General features: G+C 43.4%; 1 protein-coding gene across 2 annotated transcripts in view; it reads left to right on the forward strand.

The window, feature by feature from the left end:
- The window catches only part of gabbr1b (gamma-aminobutyric acid (GABA) B receptor, 1b), a 113,201-nt gene that overhangs the window by 63,856 nt on the left and 31,306 nt on the right, over nucleotides 1–18,039 (forward strand). For both annotated transcript variants that reach the window (XM_073821829.1, XM_073821828.1), the window contains 4 exons: nucleotides 971–1,048; nucleotides 11,639–11,789; nucleotides 14,375–14,507; nucleotides 16,089–16,205. In XM_073821829.1, coding sequence (XP_073677930.1) covers nucleotides 971–1,048; nucleotides 11,639–11,789; nucleotides 14,375–14,507; nucleotides 16,089–16,205 — 479 coding nt within the window. The remainder of the gene's footprint in view (nucleotides 1–970; nucleotides 1,049–11,638; nucleotides 11,790–14,374; nucleotides 14,508–16,088; nucleotides 16,206–18,039) is intronic.

Below are 18,039 nucleotides of genomic sequence, written 5' to 3' on the forward strand. Positions count from 1 at the left end.
ACTCGCTTTATTCCTGTTTTCTACTTATGCATATTATAGTCTATTATAGGGTCAATTAGATGAATTATGCAGCTAAAATTGTGTGGGTATGTTGGTATGGAGTGTGGCTTCTATGTGTGTCCTAAATAAAATTTTTGTGTGTTTGTGTGTGTGTGCACATCTGTAATGTTTGAGAGAGAGAAATTATACTGTTCTGCGAATCACGAATCCCGCTGTTGTGTACGCAGTGGGATCAGTGAAGCTTCAGTGAATCTAATGGGAAAAGTTTGATACTGCACTTAGTCTTAAGTGAATCTTACTAAAAGCTCCTTTTTTGAAATATCAACCTCAGATTTGGAACACAACTTGTTTAGATTTATGGCTTTGATTTTCTATCAATTCAGTTCAAATTATTTTATAAAAAATATATATAATCTTAAACCTCTATAACTTTTTGGATTTTAAATTTTTACAACTTTTTTAACTTCAACAATAATCTGCCAAGAGTCTTCTTTAAGTCTGTACTCCAAAGCTTCAAATTTGTATGACAGTTTTTCGACATTTTTGTCCTCTATGAACCTATGTGTAACTTTTTTAAATTAATGCACAAGGGTTAAAGTCTTACAGGTTTCGAATGACACAAGGTTGAGTAAATGATAACAAAATGGATTTTGGGATGAACTAAGCAACATAAGAAAAATGTTGTTTGTGTTTGCATAATGTTTCCCAATGCTGAAATAAAGCGCTTTCTTAATTGCATCTTAACAGGGTCACCCTGCACTCCCACTGGTAGTCACCACTTCGCATCTCTGCGCATTTGCATAAAGCTGAATTCCCAGTGGATAAAATGAAGTCAATCACATTTTTTTTCCTCTTTAAGTATCCTCTCTCAAAAACATGTCACATTATAGAGGAAAAATGTTTTGCGAATGCCATTTGATGTTGACTCTAAACTATTTCTGAATCGCACTCTCTCCCTTTCTCTCGGCAGGAGGAAGCTACAAGAAGATTGGATACTACGATATGACCAAAGACAATCTCTCTTTGTATGGGAATGACAGGTGGATAGGTGAGGACACATTTGTCTCTCTCATTTCCCATAGATGCTCTTGTTTATCACTGTCTCAGGCACTCTTCTCTGTTTTAAACCTCCACTCACACAATCGCTCACATTATTACTCTCGCCGCTCATCTACATCTTTCCCAGTGCCACGGCCGCACATTCCAGGCCCCGCCCCCGAGACGAGAACCGCGGAGGACAGGCTGCTACGGGGCGTTAATCAATCAGTCAGTCAAATTCTGTTTAGCATTCTGTCTGTGATGGCAGCCGCGCTGCGGGAGCTCTGCACGCCTCAACAAAAAAAGACAAATGAACGCCATTAGAAAACCGCCAGAAGTTAATTCCAATCATAAATTGAGCAAGCGCACTGATAAAAATTGCATGCAATATGCAATGAGTGATGGTTTCATTTAATCTTTTTAATTGTATTTGATGACCAGTTCATGCTCAGTGTTGCTGATGGTGCACTGAGAAGATGCCAACTGACAGCTGAAAACAACACAAATCAGAAACGGCTCCCCAGCTGCCTCCCAGCACGTGCTAACCTTGACTGGACGAGCGCGAACCGTCCAATCAGCACAGACGAGTCTCAACTGATTGTCATTGCCTGTTATTTAAACCCTCACGGCCTCTGAACAGAGCATGCGTTTTGAAAAAACATCCTCCAGCTTTGTGATAGCAGCCTGGGTGTGTTGGTTTATAATATTGGCGGTACGACGCCACATCACCGCGCTCATTATGTGACCATTTCTATGCTTAGACATTTCCCTAGATGTGCTCTCGGTGGGCTTACGCTGTTTTGAACTTGCTTATTAGCTTATTAAAAACTCACTGAAGCAGTGAGCACCATGGCAACTGTAGCACGTCGGCATTGCGAAATGCGCTAATTGTGTTTTTCACAAGCCGTTCCGGTGGCCTTGTGATGGAACCAGTTTTTCATTTATTTACCCAGCTTGCAACTGGGAATAGTGCCCACAGCATTGTCGTAAACCCCAGTTGGTGCAGAGAGTCTGGCACCTTTAACTTTTGCATTAGTCGATGGTAGATCTCTTCAGAGGTCATTGCTTTAACAACAACCCTTGACTGTGCCAGACTGCGAGTCTGCCGGTGAGGTGAAAGGTTGCCGTTTGATCGTGAAGAGGTGAACAGGAATGCGAGATCATCAAGATGTTAGACGGGTGACCTTTGAAAGGCAGTCTTGTACCATCTGTAGACATACGTGTACGTGCACGTGCCGCCCATAGGCACTCAACTTTTCACCTTGCTGCAATGGTCACCGTCGTGTATTCCAGAGAGACGGCAGCGCGTAGAGCTAAAAATAATCAGTGCTGAAATAAAGGCCTCTTGAAGGAGAGGGTGACTTTGCTCCAGATTGGACGCCACGTGTTGGACGTCCCTCTCTATCTCTCGTTCATACCCACTGCAAAGTGAAGGTTATGTCCCTTCATCTCCCAGCTGAGTGGGATCATTTTTGTTGAATCTTTATGTTCAATTGTTTTCTCGCTGTTACCCATCCACTTCACTGGCCTCGCTCGTTCTCTCTCGCTCTCCCCGGTCGCCCCTGACAACCACTGCATGTGCGCCTTGTTCTCTCATCGCTGTGGCAACCATTATGGGTCTCGGTCGTCATGGCAACATACTGTCCCGATTCCACCATCAAGGACAGGGAGAGGTATTAAACAGCATGAGCTCTCTGGCCCGATGGATGCACACACATTTACAACCATTTACACCAGTCACACGCTCATTGTGGACTTGAATTGCGCTAAAGACACCTTGAAATCAATGTTACCATATTTATGTTGTTCAAGGGATAGAAAAATCCTGTCATCATTTACTCATCCAAGCCTGTTTGAGTTTCTCTCTTCGGTAACACTTTCTATGAAGCCTGTATAATATAATTACATGTATAATACATTATAAGGGTATTCTTAAAGGTGCCATAGAATGCATTGATACAATACAGTATTTTAAATTGTTCTCTGATATCTACATAGAAGGTATATGGCATAAGAAAGGGCAAAAATTCTCCAGAAACGGTTTTACAAGTCCATTTACAACCCTAGGATTTGTCCCTAGAATGAAATGGTCTGTTATTACCTTATTTGAATGGTTCACGAATAAAAATGAGCTTTGCTCTGATTGGCTGTTTCACACGGCAGCTCATTTCAATAGCTTACACAGCAGGAAAGGAACACATGGAGGAAAATATATATTTAATTACAGAGCTCGAGCCGCTATTAACATTGAAATTGCAATTTTGAATGCACAATCACTTTTTGCTTTCACTTTTGAGATTTGCGATCACACGTGCTCTGTGTAACGTTATACTACAGCGGCAGTAATTAGCACATTTGACAAGTTTAGATGCTGTCAGGATCTGCAAATCTTTCACCATACACCGCGCAGTCATCTCTCCTTACTCTGTTTATGTGAAATTGTATGTACTGCAATGTAACAGGCTACCGCTAGCAAGAAGCTAACCGTGTCCCTTTAGTGGCTCGACTTATTTGTTTTCCTTGCCTTTCTGAGTACAGACACCAACCCATCCCTGCACAACCTGGAACCTAACATTTATTCCCGTGATCTGCCATTTTCACTATTGTCCTCGCTTTGTTTTTTCACAATAGCCTACCCGCAGAACTTCTGATGATTGGGCTGTGCAAATGTCGGGTGGCATGACTATTAATGATCCCGACTATAATGTTATAGTCAGTGTTATGGTAGGATTGGCCTCTTTTTCGGTGGTCTTTTGCAAACACCAGATTTATATAAGGAGGAGGAAACAATGGTGTTTGAGACTCATGGTATGTCATGTTAATGTACAGAACTGTTATTATTTAACTATGCCAAGGTAAATGCAGTTTTCCATTCTATGGGACCTTTAAAAGCTGTCACTCATCTTACCTCATCACGATCTCACAAAGTTATAAATCAACGAAGGTTTCTACACTGCACAATAAATCTCTTATTTACACTCTCTCTACACTTTGTTCATGAGATATGCCCGTGATACATTACTCAACGTTGTAAAAAACATGTAGAAACCTTTGAAGCCTCCCTCAGTGCAAACACAAATATGCTGATCTGGTCAGTCACACATGGTGCTCCTAAATATTTTTTCATAGTCACACACAGTAGTTTTCAAATGCAGCAGCTGAGTTACAGACAAACTGTTACAAATAACCCAATAGCTGAATCCAGCATTTGGGTTAAAAAAATAACAGCATTTTTAGAGTGCAGAAAAACTACCCAGCACCTGGGAACAAATATTAATAATAACCAAACAAAATGACCCAACAGGCTGAACCCAGCATTTGGGTGTTGAACTTGTGTGTTCCATTGCTGTCTATGCTTCTAAAGCTTTAGGATTTCATCAAAAATATCTTAATTTGTGTTCTGTAGATGAATGAAGGTCTTACAGGTTTGGACTGAGGGTGAGTAATTAATGACAGATTTTTTATTTGTGGGTGAACTATCCCTTTAATACACATTACTGGTCTTTTCAGTGCTTGTAAACAAGTTTTCATAATAGTGCACCGCCTCTGAAATGACTTCACTTTTTGGCTCACCATCCCCTGCTACGTTTTACAATCTAATCAATTCCAAATTAGATCCAAATCAAGTTTTCACTCAGAAATATTTCACTTTATGGAGCTAAATGGGTTTCCAACCCCATTTCATGTATATTCGACACCCGACCGACTGCTAATATCTATGAATTGTGTTATCCGAGTAAATGCGTTCACTCAGTTCCTGCAAGGATTGCAGCTCCACACGGATCGCAAGTTAATTTTAACACCATAGCAACACTGCAGCGTTAACATTCTGACCTGAAACACCATAGCAACCACTTTCTATTTCCACAAACCACTTAAACTCATGTGTTGTGCCATATCACATCCTGGGTCTGTCTGTTAAGATTGTTCCAGCATCAGTGCAGCTCCACGCTGTTTCCCAGCATCCCAGGATCCGTATGCTGGCCGTCTTCTCCCCCGAGTGGTCGCGTTCGGTTGGATCTCCCACTCTACTTTAATCAATATCAGCGAGATCCACGAGGGAGATGGCCTTATGTGAACTTCTAATTAAGACTGACAGACGCTGCGCTTGTCAGATGCTCTGGTGAGGGGTTCCAGTGGGACCGCATGGGCAATATGAGTCCTGTCGGGCTCAAGGACCTGGGCTTTATAAAAACGATCAGCTCTAGAGATACAGTAGATGTAACAAGCCGTGTGGTCCCCAGCCAATTTGTCACTCGCAAAAGAACGTGACACTGGTCTTGTGGGCCGCCCACCCATTGAAGGAAGCTGACCACAATGCACCCTGTTGTCCTTTGTTGTTGCCAATTGGCCAGCCGATTACCCATCTGGAGGCAGTGAAACAGTCTGCGATGGTATCGCTTCACAGAGACCAGAGGGGGACAAGCTTTAGTCAAATGGCAGTGAGGTGAAATTCGATAGCTATCTCTCTCTCTCTGCAGACTCTGAAATGCAGCCAGTTTATCAAGGCAGATAGAAAGAGAGGCAGAGAGGGAGGTAAAGTGAGTCATTTGTGGCTCTGAAAACAGCAGTTCAGAGCTGCTCTCCTTTTCTTTCTTTTGCGCAAGATTTTTATTATTAAAGGGATAGTACACCCAACAATTAAAATTCTGTCATTAAATATTCCCCCTCATGTCGTTCCAAACCTTTGCTCATCTTCGGAACACAAATTAAGATATTGTTGATGAAATCTGAGAGCTTTCTGACCCTGCTTAGACAGGAATGCAACTGACACGTTCAAGGCCCAGAAAGGTAGTAAAGACATCTTTAAAATAGTCCGTGTGACATCAGTGGTTCAACCGTAATGTTTTGAAGCTACAATAGTACTTTTTGTGCACAAGGCAACATTTCACTTTTTTTTACTTTTTCATGAAATATTTACATTTGATTTAATTTCAGCTTTATTTAAATTAACATAAATGATTTTGAATTGATTTAGATTTTGTTAACAGTTGCAACACTGGGCTTAACAGATCAGCAGTTCTTATCAGTGCTGTCAATTGATTAAAAAAAACGTATTAATCGCACAATTTTTTTTTAATTATTCGCAATTAATCCCACCTAACATTAAAGTTCCCCTTTAGTCGAATCACTTCGACGTTACATTGGGAATCGCCTGAGAGACCGATCATCTCTGAGCCTTATATACAAAAAGGCCAATTGAAAATTGGCGAGTGGACGTGCGCGCCGGGCCACGCCCCCATACATACGGGTATATAAGATGGCGGCGCGCACCACTCAAACAGACTTTCGCTTTCAGAGCCCTCATGCTCAAGCCTTTCGACTTCTTCAAAAGAAGAAACTCTTCTGCTCTTCTCTGCTGGTGTGCGCCGATCGAAAAAGAGACTATCAACTGAAAGTGTGAATTTCTCGGCGCCGCCAACTGGGCCCTGCGGGCGGCCGTTTTCACGGCCAGAAAAAGCCTCCTGCTCTCCAGCGAGCAAGCCCCATTGAGTGCACAGTGGTGCCGCGGTTTCCTCCCTGGGCAGACCGGGACTAAAAGAGCAATTTCTCACGGCCATGTAGAGACGTTCTTTTCAGAATGGCTTTCCGGCCGTGCGCTTCTGGGTGCGGCAGCTACCTCACCTCTCTGGACAGACATGAAAGCTGCTTCACATGTCTGGGCCTCGAACATGCTGAAGCAGCTTTCACGGATGGTTCGTGCGTTCACTGTGAACGCATGACCATGGGTATGTTGAAGACTCGCCGCTCGCTAGGGGATTTACAAGTCACGGTGCCGAACGTACCGCCGGCCCCAAAAGCCCTGCGGTCTTCCGCCCGTCAGCATACCCCTGTCGAGATGCCAGAGCAGTACGCCTCCCCGCCATTCGGGCTGGGCGTCTCCTTTGGCGCTCCACAGGAGGAAGAGATGTCGGTTGCAGCATCAGAGGGAGAGTCAGGGAGTGAGGACGCTGTTCCGGCGGCGCAGCGCCCCTCCGTGGTTGCTGCCCCGTCGGAGACAGACTCCGAGCTCTCGGCTATGCTCCTCCAAGCCGCCAGGGGGATCGGCCTGGAGGTTACTCCATCACCTGCGGCCGATCCTTCTCGGCTGGACGACTGGTTCCTGGGGAAGGCTCCGGCCGCATCTCCCGTCCAAGGCGTGTGAGCGCTCGTCCGCCCTTGCGGGCCGCACTTTTCACGCCGCGGGCCAGGCCGCCTCGGCCCTGCATGCGATGGCAACCCTGCAGATCTACCAGGCCAAGGGGTTTAAACAGCTGCACGAGGGTGGTTCTGACCAAGGCGTGATGCAGGAACTCCGCGCTGCCACCGACTTCGCCCTTCGAGCGACAAAGGTCGCGGCGCGGCCCCTTGGTCAGGTGATGTCAACGGCTGTGGTCCAGGAGCGACACCTATGGCTCACTCTGGCCCAGATGGCAGATGCTGACAAAGCACGCTTTCTCGGCGCTCCCGTCTCCCAGAGTGGCCTTTTCGGCGACACTGTCGAGGACTTCGCCCGGCAGTGCAGAGACAGACGGAGGCGATCAGACACATCTTGCCCCGCCGCGAAGTTTCCATCCCGCTGCCGGAGACGCCGCCTCTGCCTGTATGTCGCCGAGGGCGCCCCCCTGCGGCCGCAACATCTACAGCTCTGCCCCCCGCGGAGACCCACGACGCCAGGTCGGCGGAAAGGGCCCGCAAGCGCAGAGCCAGCCGCAGGAGAGCGGCGCCGCCCGCGGCACAGGGACCGGCCCGAAACACCCGCAAGAAAACTGCGAAACGTCCCTGACGCGGGCCTCCAGAGGTGGTTGAGACTGCTCTTTAGGGGATGCTGACATCAACGCTCCCCACTCCCGGTGGAGGGCCGGGGGCCACTGTGTATTTCAATGCTACCGTCGGCCCATCGGTCGACGGTACCCACATTTTCACAAAAAGAGCAAATTCTCTCACCTCTGGCCTTCGGCCTCGAGTTTCCTTCCTGAGCAGCATTTACACTCCTCGGAACCAGACTCGCGGCCGCCTATCGCCAGCGCGGGAACCAGGGAAGAAGGTAAGCACTGCTTAGTGCAGTTAGACACTTCTCCAGGACGTTTATCCTTCTGGATTTTGTCTCCTTCACGGTCTCCCCTAGGCTGCCCCACCACGGTCACGTCGGTCAACGTTCCCTTGATACCACTATGCTGGTTGATACGGACGGTACGGCCCGGCACCAGGCGTCCGCCCAGACTCAGAGGTACCCCTTACATTCTTTATTCGGGCAGGCGTGCCTCTGTTCTGCCTGCGGAGGTCGCGTTCCTACTGGCGAAGGACACGACCCAGCCTATCCCTCCAGCCGGGACGAGGTCAGGGCCTTACAGTCCCTACTTCACGTGTCCAGATAGAGTGGTGGGTTAACATCCATCCTGGATGGAGCTCTGTCCCAGTCCCTTCTCAGGCTGTCAGCACAGACGCTCGCGACGAAGCACATACAAGTATGTTCCCGTCTCCAGGGCTGGGTTGCAGCCATCTGCCTGAAGGGCACCCGCTGTCGCGCTTCGATCTTTCCCCGACGCACACCCCTTCTGCGGTCTGCCCGGGGATCCAGCGCCTCAGCGCGAGGTGCTTCCAGTTGGCCAGTCCCCTCCTTCCTGCCTTCTTTAGGCCACGGGAGCTCCCCTGTCCCCTCTTCAGGCAGACAGGAATTCGCGTCTTCAACCGTCTCTTCGACTGGTGCTTTCCAGCCCACTCGTGAGCTCCGTTGTGCGAATACAGGGACCTGGCTCTTTGGCACCCCTGCCTCCTGGTTCTTCAGGCTAACCGAGGGAAATCCTTGTCCCTCGGTCGGGAGCCCGACTCGGTCCCAAGACGGCCCGCCTTTTAAATACCAAGAGCGCGCAGTCAGTGCTGTAGTCTCTGAAATAATCAGGCACAACTCAGCGGTCCCTCTCAAAATTCAGAGGCTCCTGGGGCACATGACAGCTGTAGCCGCTACGCCGCTAAGCTTGTTCCATGTGAGACCGCTTCAGCACGATCGAGTCCCATGATGGGCATGGCACCTCGGCTCACTCAGGACTGGCGTTTTCCTGCAGTATTGCCGACAAGTCAGCCCGTGGCTTACCACGGGTTGGGTTGCCGTGTACGACAGATGCTTACAGCTCGTCCCCATCTGCTCCCATGGAGTCTAACGTGGCAGATTTTGCTGCTTGCCATTCACTTGAAGCAGGGAAACTCAACCGTGCAGCCTGTCGGCTCCCACGGCAGTCCACCCACCTGCAGAATGGCGACTCCACCCCGTGACGCAGCTAGTTGGAGTTATATCGGCAAGGCCCAGCCACATCCGCTCGCCCTTCCGATTCCTTCCATTGCCAGCTGCCTCTTTTCAGAGTTACACTGGCGCACAGCTGACCTCCGGGGCCCAAGTATGCCCTTCCCCAGCGAGCCTCCTTGCACAGACACTGTGCAAGTCCAGGGAGGACGAGGAGTAAGTCTTGTTGGTTGCGCTGCAAGAGTGGCCCACCCGGACTTAGGTCTTAGTAACCGTTCTCTCGCGGCAGTCCCTCCCTGTAAGGGCATGGATTGACACCGTAGACCTCTCCGGCCTTCCACAGGCCGTGATAGAAACTATCACTCAGTACCGAGCTCCCTTGACCAGGCAGGCTTACGCACTGAGATGAGGTCTATTTGCTGGCATTTCTCTCGCTGAGAGGATCCACAGAGATACACGGTTGCAGTAGTGCTTCCTTCCTGCAGGAGAGTTGGAGCGCAGGCTGTCCCCTCGACTCTCAGAGTTTATGCCGCTGCTTTCGCCACATATCACATGCAGTAGATGGAGCAAAGTAGGTAAGCATCCACTGGTCGTGAGGTTCCTCAGAGGTGCCCAGACTGCACCTCATACCCTCTTGGACCTCCCCGTCGCCTTTCAGGGCAGCGGGTCGCTCCATTGGAGCCACTGGCCTCAGTCGAGCTAGAATTCCTGTAATTAAGACAGCGCTCCTGACTGCCCTGGCTTCCATCAAGAGGGTAGGAGACCTACAAGCTTTCTCTGTCAGCGAAGCGTGTCTAGAAATTCGGGCCCGGCGACTCTCACGTTACTCTGAGACCCCGGCCCGGTTATTGTGCCCAAGGTTCCCACCACGCCTTTCCGCGATCAGGTGGTGAACCTGCAAGCTCTGCCCTGGAGGAGGCAGATCCAGCCTTGCGATGTTGTGTCCATAAACATGTGAAAACGAAATCACTCGGCACTTCAGGCGCACCGAGCAGCTTTATCTGCTTCGGGTTCAGCAGAAAGGGAATGTTGTCCCCAAACCGAGGTTGGCTCATTGGGTGGTAGATGCCATCTCCCTGTCATACTCAGCCTTGGCTCATGGCACCTCACTAGCAGATGTCTTAAAGCTGCGGGCTGGGCGACACCGAATACCTTCGCTGGGTTCTACAACCCTTGCGTAGAGGCCGTTTCTCCCGTGTCCTAACACAAGGACTCACAGGTGAGCGGGAGACCGGCTGGTGTTCAAACCCTGGGTCAAAAATAGGTCACAGGATGATGGAAAATGTAGCCTATTTGTAAGTTACATTAAAATTAAAATTTGTTGTCAAAAAAATAAAATACAATCATAGTATATATATATATATATATATATATATATATATATATATTATATATATAGAAGGTATAAATATGCTAAATATTTCTGACTTAAACAGATTTAAAACAGATGTGAGGCACGGCGCATCCTGTTTGTTTGCTTTATTTTACAAAAGCACAAATGTTCTGTTTTTACAGTGAGTGTGCAAAAATAAAAGTAAACAATTTGCGGTTTCAAATTATGTCTAAATCTTATCTGTATGACAAAAAAAATGTATTTCAGCAGTATTTCATATTTCAGTATTTTAGCAATTTGATCGCAAATAATAATAGTTTGTCATTCAAATACATTGGGAAAAAACATTTGGATTTGTGCCGAATTACAGAGGTACTTGAGCCCAACGCCTGGTACTTTCAGTTTCACTTTGTTTTGGTTTCTTAGCTTTATATATTTTTTTTTCATTCTTGTTCTGTTATGAATACAATAACATTTAAATGATTTGTTTCCTTATAGGCCTAGTGTTTATAATGTTTATACGTTATAATATTTCACTTGATTTGGTATCATTTCTGGTATTATTACACTCTCTCTAAACATTCCTCTGCTCACTAAATATGTTTTGCAAGCCATGCATGTTTGGATAGATGGTGTATCCAATCAATGAGAGCGATTTAAAAAATTAAGAAAGCTGATTGGTCAAAATATTTTTAACACCGTTAAACAAGAAAAATGAATCGCCTGTGTTAATGCTCTGATTTTGACAGCACTAATGGCAATATTTAAATTTTTCATGCTGTGATCCATGTGGAAAATGATGCTTTTGAGTCTGAGCTGCGTCATGCTTCAATTCCTTTTTTTTTTTCCTTTTCTTTCCCTAATAATTTCTTGTCCTTTCTCTACTGGACCCATTTAATAAGGTCAAAAGCCTTTATTTAGAAAGAATAAATTGTAAGAACCTCTAATAATGATTTTAATGATATTCGTGAAAGTATATCATTGCCAAGTGATTTCAATATAATATAAAATAATATAAACCTAATAAGCCCAAATTCTCTCTCCAGGCTCCGGCCCACCTGCTGACCAGACGGTGGTGATTCAGAAGTTCAGATACCTGTCACAAAAACTCTTCGTCTCGGTGTCTGTTTTCGCTGGCTTGGGCATTTTAATGGGGATCGTTTGCCTCACCTTTAACATCTACAACAGCAACGTCAGGTACGTTTAGTTGTGGATGGAAGTGCACGCTCCTGCCCGCGGGCGTGTGTTCATTTATATTGCTCACTCACATGCGAGTTTGGTCCAGAGGACAGCGTGATACATGCATACAATTAGCTGGTGTTTCCAAGAGTCACATTCACATATTTATGCATTCTGTGTGCGCAGGTTTTAAAACAGGCTAACGCATTACGAATAGCAATAGCATTTCACACATATTCAAACTCCACCGACACATTCAGACTAATGTTTGGTGTTTCAGTCTTTTTATCTTAGTGACACTTAGACTTTCAACTAGATTTTCTCAGCAGACAGCTTACACTAATACCTTGAACACTTACAAATCTTGTCATCCATATGAGTGAATATGTAAGTACCTCTATGAATCTACGTGTTTCTTTGTGTAATAAAAAGACACAGGAGTCCTATTTCATTGTGAGAGATTAGCTAAATTAGCTGAATTCCCTATACTGACAACAATATACCAAAAGTACTATGGAACACCATATTATATCAAATATTAAAGAGCTAGTTCATCCTAAAATAAAAAATTATCCAATGATTTACTCACCCTCAAGCCGTCCTGGGTGTATGTGGCTTTCTTCTTTGAGACGAATACAATCAGAGTTATATTGCAAAATGTCCTGGCTCTTCTAAGCTTTATAATGCCAGTGAAAGGCTGTTGAGATTTTGTGGAAGCACAGAGGAGAGAGCAAAATAAAACACAGGTAATGAATTACAAGGACAAAACAAGGACAAAAGAAAAATGTCAGAGGATTTCAGTATAAGTTTTCGATTTCGATTTAGTCTTTGCCCGGTAACAAAACGTAGTTCTGTACATCCTACATCATACACTGGAACGCTACTCTCTCATGAACGCATATATGACAGTTAGCGGAAGCTAGAGATTACAGTTTATAAAGTTTCAAAGGCCTTTATTAACCCATTGGAGCCAAGTGGAGCACTTTTATGGACTAGTTAATCTCAACACCCATTCACTGCCATTTTTAAGCTTAGAATAGCCAGGACAATTTTTAAAGGGTCATATGATGTTGCTAAAAAGAGCATTATTTTGTGTATTTATTGTAATGCAATGTGTTTATGCAGTTGGAGTTTTAAACATATTTTATTTTTCACTACTGTACATTATTGTTGCTCCTCTCTGCCCTGCCTTTCTGAAACGCTTCGAATTTTTTACAAAACTCATCGTTGATGGAAACCAAGGTGTTTTCTGATTGGCCAGCTATCCGGTGCATTGTGATTGGCTGAATACCTCAAGCGTGTGACGGAAATGTTACGCCCCTTACCATGCCGTTTCTCGGCGCGACGAGACAGAAACAATAAAACTCATTATAAATGAGGCATTTGTTGCATCCAATGGGGACATAACTACTGATTATAATGTCTCATACTGTCTTTTTACATGTTGCGTTGCATTGCGTTGTAAACATAACACTATGTCTGCATTTGCGATCGTAGAATGAGAAACAACAACTCGCATTTGAATAGTCTGTACTGAATTCTTTAAATATGAAAACGTACTTACAGGCTAACTGTCCTTGCAACATTGGAATTGCCCCACTTTATAGCCTTAACCCTTTGTGTACAGCTGGCATCTTGTTGAAAAAAACAGCATATGCCGTTTAGGTATGTTTTGGTGCTGGGATGCTGGTTTTAGCTGGTTTATGCTGGTCCTTTGCTGGTTTATGCTGGTCCTTTGCTGGTTAATGCTGGTCCTTTGCTGGTTTATGCTGGTCCTTAGCTGGTCATGTTGCTGGTCAATGACCAACATAAACCAGAAAAGGACCAGCAAAAACCAGCAAAGGGCCAGCATAAACCAGCAAAGGACCAGCATAAACCAGCTAAAACCAGCATCCCAGCACCAAAACATACCTAACCAGCATATGCTAGTTTTTTCAACAGGGATAGTAAGCTGTTTCAGAACAGTGTTGTAAATATAACTTAACCACTGATTTCTAGTTGTGTCCTCATTTGGAAGTACTTTCGCTTTCGCAATGAAACACACTGTGTCTCCACAAAATGGTGGCTGCAACATTACTACAGCCGGTAAAAGTTAAGCCTTCTTTCTTTCCATATACATATGGGTGGTGTTATGGTAATCTACTCACTCTGTGACGTGGACCAGTGGGGGCATGTTTGAACGAGCCGTTTTAAGGAGGTGTGGCTGAGTCTTAACTTTTATAATAAATATCTATCTGGTTTTGAGACTTTAAGCTTTGCAACTTTACAGATCTTATCTATGCACAAACAGCTTGTAACACTCCAAAGACAAAGGAAAACAAGAAACCGCATCATATGACCCCTTTAATATAACTAAGATTGTATTTGTCTGAAAGAAGAAAGTCATATACACCTAGAATGACTTGAGGGTGAGTAAATCATGGGGTAATTTTCATTTTTGGTGTCTATCCTTTTAAGGTAATCATTCTAAGCTATTTATATCACAGTATTATTACTCTACATTAGCATCTGTTCAATGTATGAACCTGTTATTTGTCCATACACATCTTTGCTAACATCTTAATTTTGCAAATTCAGCAATATGTATGTTTGTATATGTACAGGTACATTCAAAACTCCCAGCCGTACCTGAATAACATGACGGCAGTGGGCTGTATGATGGCTCTGGCTGCGGTATTTCCTCTGGGAATTGACGGACTGCATGTAGACAATCCTCAGTTTCCTGTGGTCTGTCAGGTAAGCGCTCAGGCATTCTGGGTAACACCGTTTTGTCATTTATACTGATGTTATTTATAGTAGTAGTAATTGAGTTTAGAAAACCTCCCTGGATGCTCTTTTTCAGAAGAGCTTTAAGCAGGCATATCAGTTTTCTTTTTTTTTTCATTTTCTTTTTTTCCCTGAGGTGCACTGATAGTGTTAGTCAAGGTTTCTTGCATCAAAAAATATGAATTATTTAGTTTTTCATGACCATTTTTCACCCTCTCTCAGACCCTTAAGTATTAAACAGACTTGTTTCACTGCCTTGCTTTCAGACATCTATATATATGCCCTCTTCACTTACACTTACTCATAGGTCACAGGCTTGCCGTCAGGTTCAATTTAGTGAGCACCATCCCTTTCTTCAATAACAGCATCTCAGCACAGCCTGAAGATCAGAACGAGCTGCTTTTGCAGCTTAATTTTTAATAAATGCACTTTTATTGAAGTTTGAGCTTGTTTCTCCTATTTTTACATTTAATTCATCTTTGGCAACATGTTGTAACACTCACTTAATCTTTAAAATAACAAAAAAATAATTTAATAACACTGATTGTCTCATGTTGTACATTATAATTTTGTGATACGACAAAACAAATTAGAATTTTAGAATTTTTAGAATTTTAATATTGAGCATTTCTTGTTTATGTCCCATAACATTAGAATAACTAGATAAAAAAGTTTGTCAAGACAAACTTTAGGTTGTCTTTAGTATGATTAGCATGTTGCTAGCATGTTTTAATTTGATTTAGCTTATTACTAGCATGTTGTAACATGATTTGGTACATTCCTATCATGTTTAAGCATGATTTCATACTTTGCTAGCATGCTTTAACACGTTGATATCATGATTAGCATGTTTCCAGCATGATTAGCATGTTGCTATCATGTCTTTAATATGATAAGCATGTTGCTAGCTAATTGTTAGCACAATTTAACAGTGCTAACATGTTTTAACACGTTGTTAGCATTATTTAAAACGTTAGCATTTTTAACATGATTTAGCACAGCTAACATGTTTTAACATGATTTAATACAAGTTTTAGCACATTGATACTATTTAGCATTTTGCTAGCATGATTAGCATTTTGCTAACATGTCTGTAGCATGATTAGCATATTGCCTGCATATTGTTAGCATGAGTTAACACATTGCTAAGATGGTTTAACATGTTGTTAGCAGGATTTAAAACATTGTCGGCATGTTTTAACATAATTCCTTATTAGCTTATTCCTAGCATGTTTTAGCATTATTTAGCACAGCTAACATGTTTTAACATAATTTAATACATTGATAGCATGTTTTAGCACATTGATACTGTCTAGCATGTTGCTAGCATGATTAGTATGTTGTTAGCATATTGTTAGCTTTAGTTAATACAATGTTAATGACAATGTAGAAGAAAAAGAAGAAGAAAATGAAGCTTTCTCAAGCAAACCCAATTATAAGTGTACTGGCAGAAATGGTAATATTGGCAGAGCATTATTTATATTGTACACTGAAGTCTTTTAAAGTTAAACACTGAAATATTGGCTAATTTTGGTGTTGTTGTTTTTCTAGTTCCGTTTGTGGCTGCTTGGACTTGGCTTCAGTTTGGCTTATGGAAGTATGTTTACAAAGATCTGGTGGGTTCACACGGTGTTCACAAAGAAGGATGAGAAGAAAGACAAAAGGAAGGTGGGTAGAAAACCAGGGTTATTATTGATAACTAAAACTAAAATATATATACAGTCAAGCCCGAAATTATTCATACCCCTGGCAAATTCTGACTTAAAGTTACTTTTATTCAACAAGCTATTTTTTTTTTTTTTGATTAGAAATGACACAGATGTCTCCCAGAAGATAATAAGACGATGTACAAGAGACATCATTGTGGAAAAAATTATTACTCAACTTTTATTTACATTTGAACAAAAAGTGGCATGTCCAAAATTATTCATACTCTTCTCAATAATCAATATAAATTTATTGGCTATTACAGCAATCAAACGCTTCCTGTAATTGCTGACCAGCTTTTGGCATGTCTCCACTGGTATTTTTGGCCATTCATCTTTAGCAATGAGCTCCAACTCTTTCAGGTTGGAGGGTCTCCTTGCCATCGCCCTGATCTTTAGCTCCCTCCACAGATTCTCAATTGGATTTAAGTCAGGACTCTGGCTGGGCCACTGCAAAACATTAATGTTTTTGTCTGCAAACCATTTCTTCACCACTTTTGCTGTGTGTTTTGGGTTGTTGTCGTGCTGAAATGTCCACTGGTGCCCAAGGTCAAGTTTCTCTGCAGACTGCCTGATTTTTAATATATTGCTCCTTTTTCATGGTGCCGTTTACTGTGATTAGGTTTCATGGTTCGCTGGCTGAAAAACACCCCCAAAACATTAGGTTCCCACCACCATGTTTGACAGTGGGGATGGTGTTCTTAGTGTTAAAGGCTTCTCCTTTTTTACGCCAAATGAAGGCTACATCATTGTGGCCAAACAATTCAATTTTTGTTTCATCTGACCATAAAACAGAAGACCAGAAGTCTTCTTCTTTGTCCAGATGAGCATTTGCAAAGGCCAAGCGGGCTTTTGTGTGCCTTATCTGGAGAAGTGGTGTCCTCCTTGGTCTGTGTCCATGGAACCCAGCGGTGTGCAGTGTCCGTTGGACTGTCTGCCTTGAGATGTTGCCACCAGCAGAGCCCAGATTCATCAGGATGGCCTTGGTGGTGATCCTTTGATTCTTTTTCTCTCTCACTATCCTCCTGGCCAGCACAGATCCGACCACGTCCTCTGAGATTTTTCACAGTGCGGAACGTCTTGTATTTTTTAATAATACTTTGCACTGTAGCCACTGGAACTTCAAAACATTTAGATATGGTCTTATACCCCTTTCCTGGCTTGTGAGCAGCCACAATGCTCAGTGAGCTCCTTTGTCTTAGCCATGACTGTCCACAAACCAACAGCAGAGAGCTTCTGTATTTCACCTGTTGAGTTGATTAAAACAGCTGTTCCCAATGAATCAGGGTAATTAGGATGCTTTAGAACAGCTTGCACTATTTGGAATGGTATAGAACTTTGGATTTTCCCATAGACTGTGACAGTTTGCAAAGGGTATGAATAATTTTGGACATGACACTTTTTGTTGAAATGTAAATAAAAGATAAGTAATATTTTTTTTCCACAATGATGCCTCTTGTACATCATCTTATTATCTTTTGGGAGAAGCCTGTGTCAAAAAAAAAACTTGCTGGTTGAATAAAAGTAACTTTTAAGTCAGAATTTGCCAGGGGTATGAATAATTTCAGGGCTTGACAATATATTTTTTTGAACTAAAATTAAAATGAAGACAGAAAAACTCAAAATATTATCCTGTGTGAGGCTAATTTGAGGTGTTTCTAGACAAACTATCTGTCCTTTTAAACCCTCATAGGGATTTACTCTTGATTTGACGTGTCAAGGACTTTCAGTACGCTGCTGGAATGATCAATATATCATAGTAGAATTATTGTTTCTTTATAAAGTATATATCTCGT

This window comes from Garra rufa, chromosome 17 (assembly GCF_049309525.1).
Source record: "Garra rufa chromosome 17, GarRuf1.0, whole genome shotgun sequence".
In the NCBI taxonomy this organism is placed as follows: Eukaryota; Metazoa; Chordata; class Actinopteri; order Cypriniformes; family Cyprinidae; genus Garra; species Garra rufa.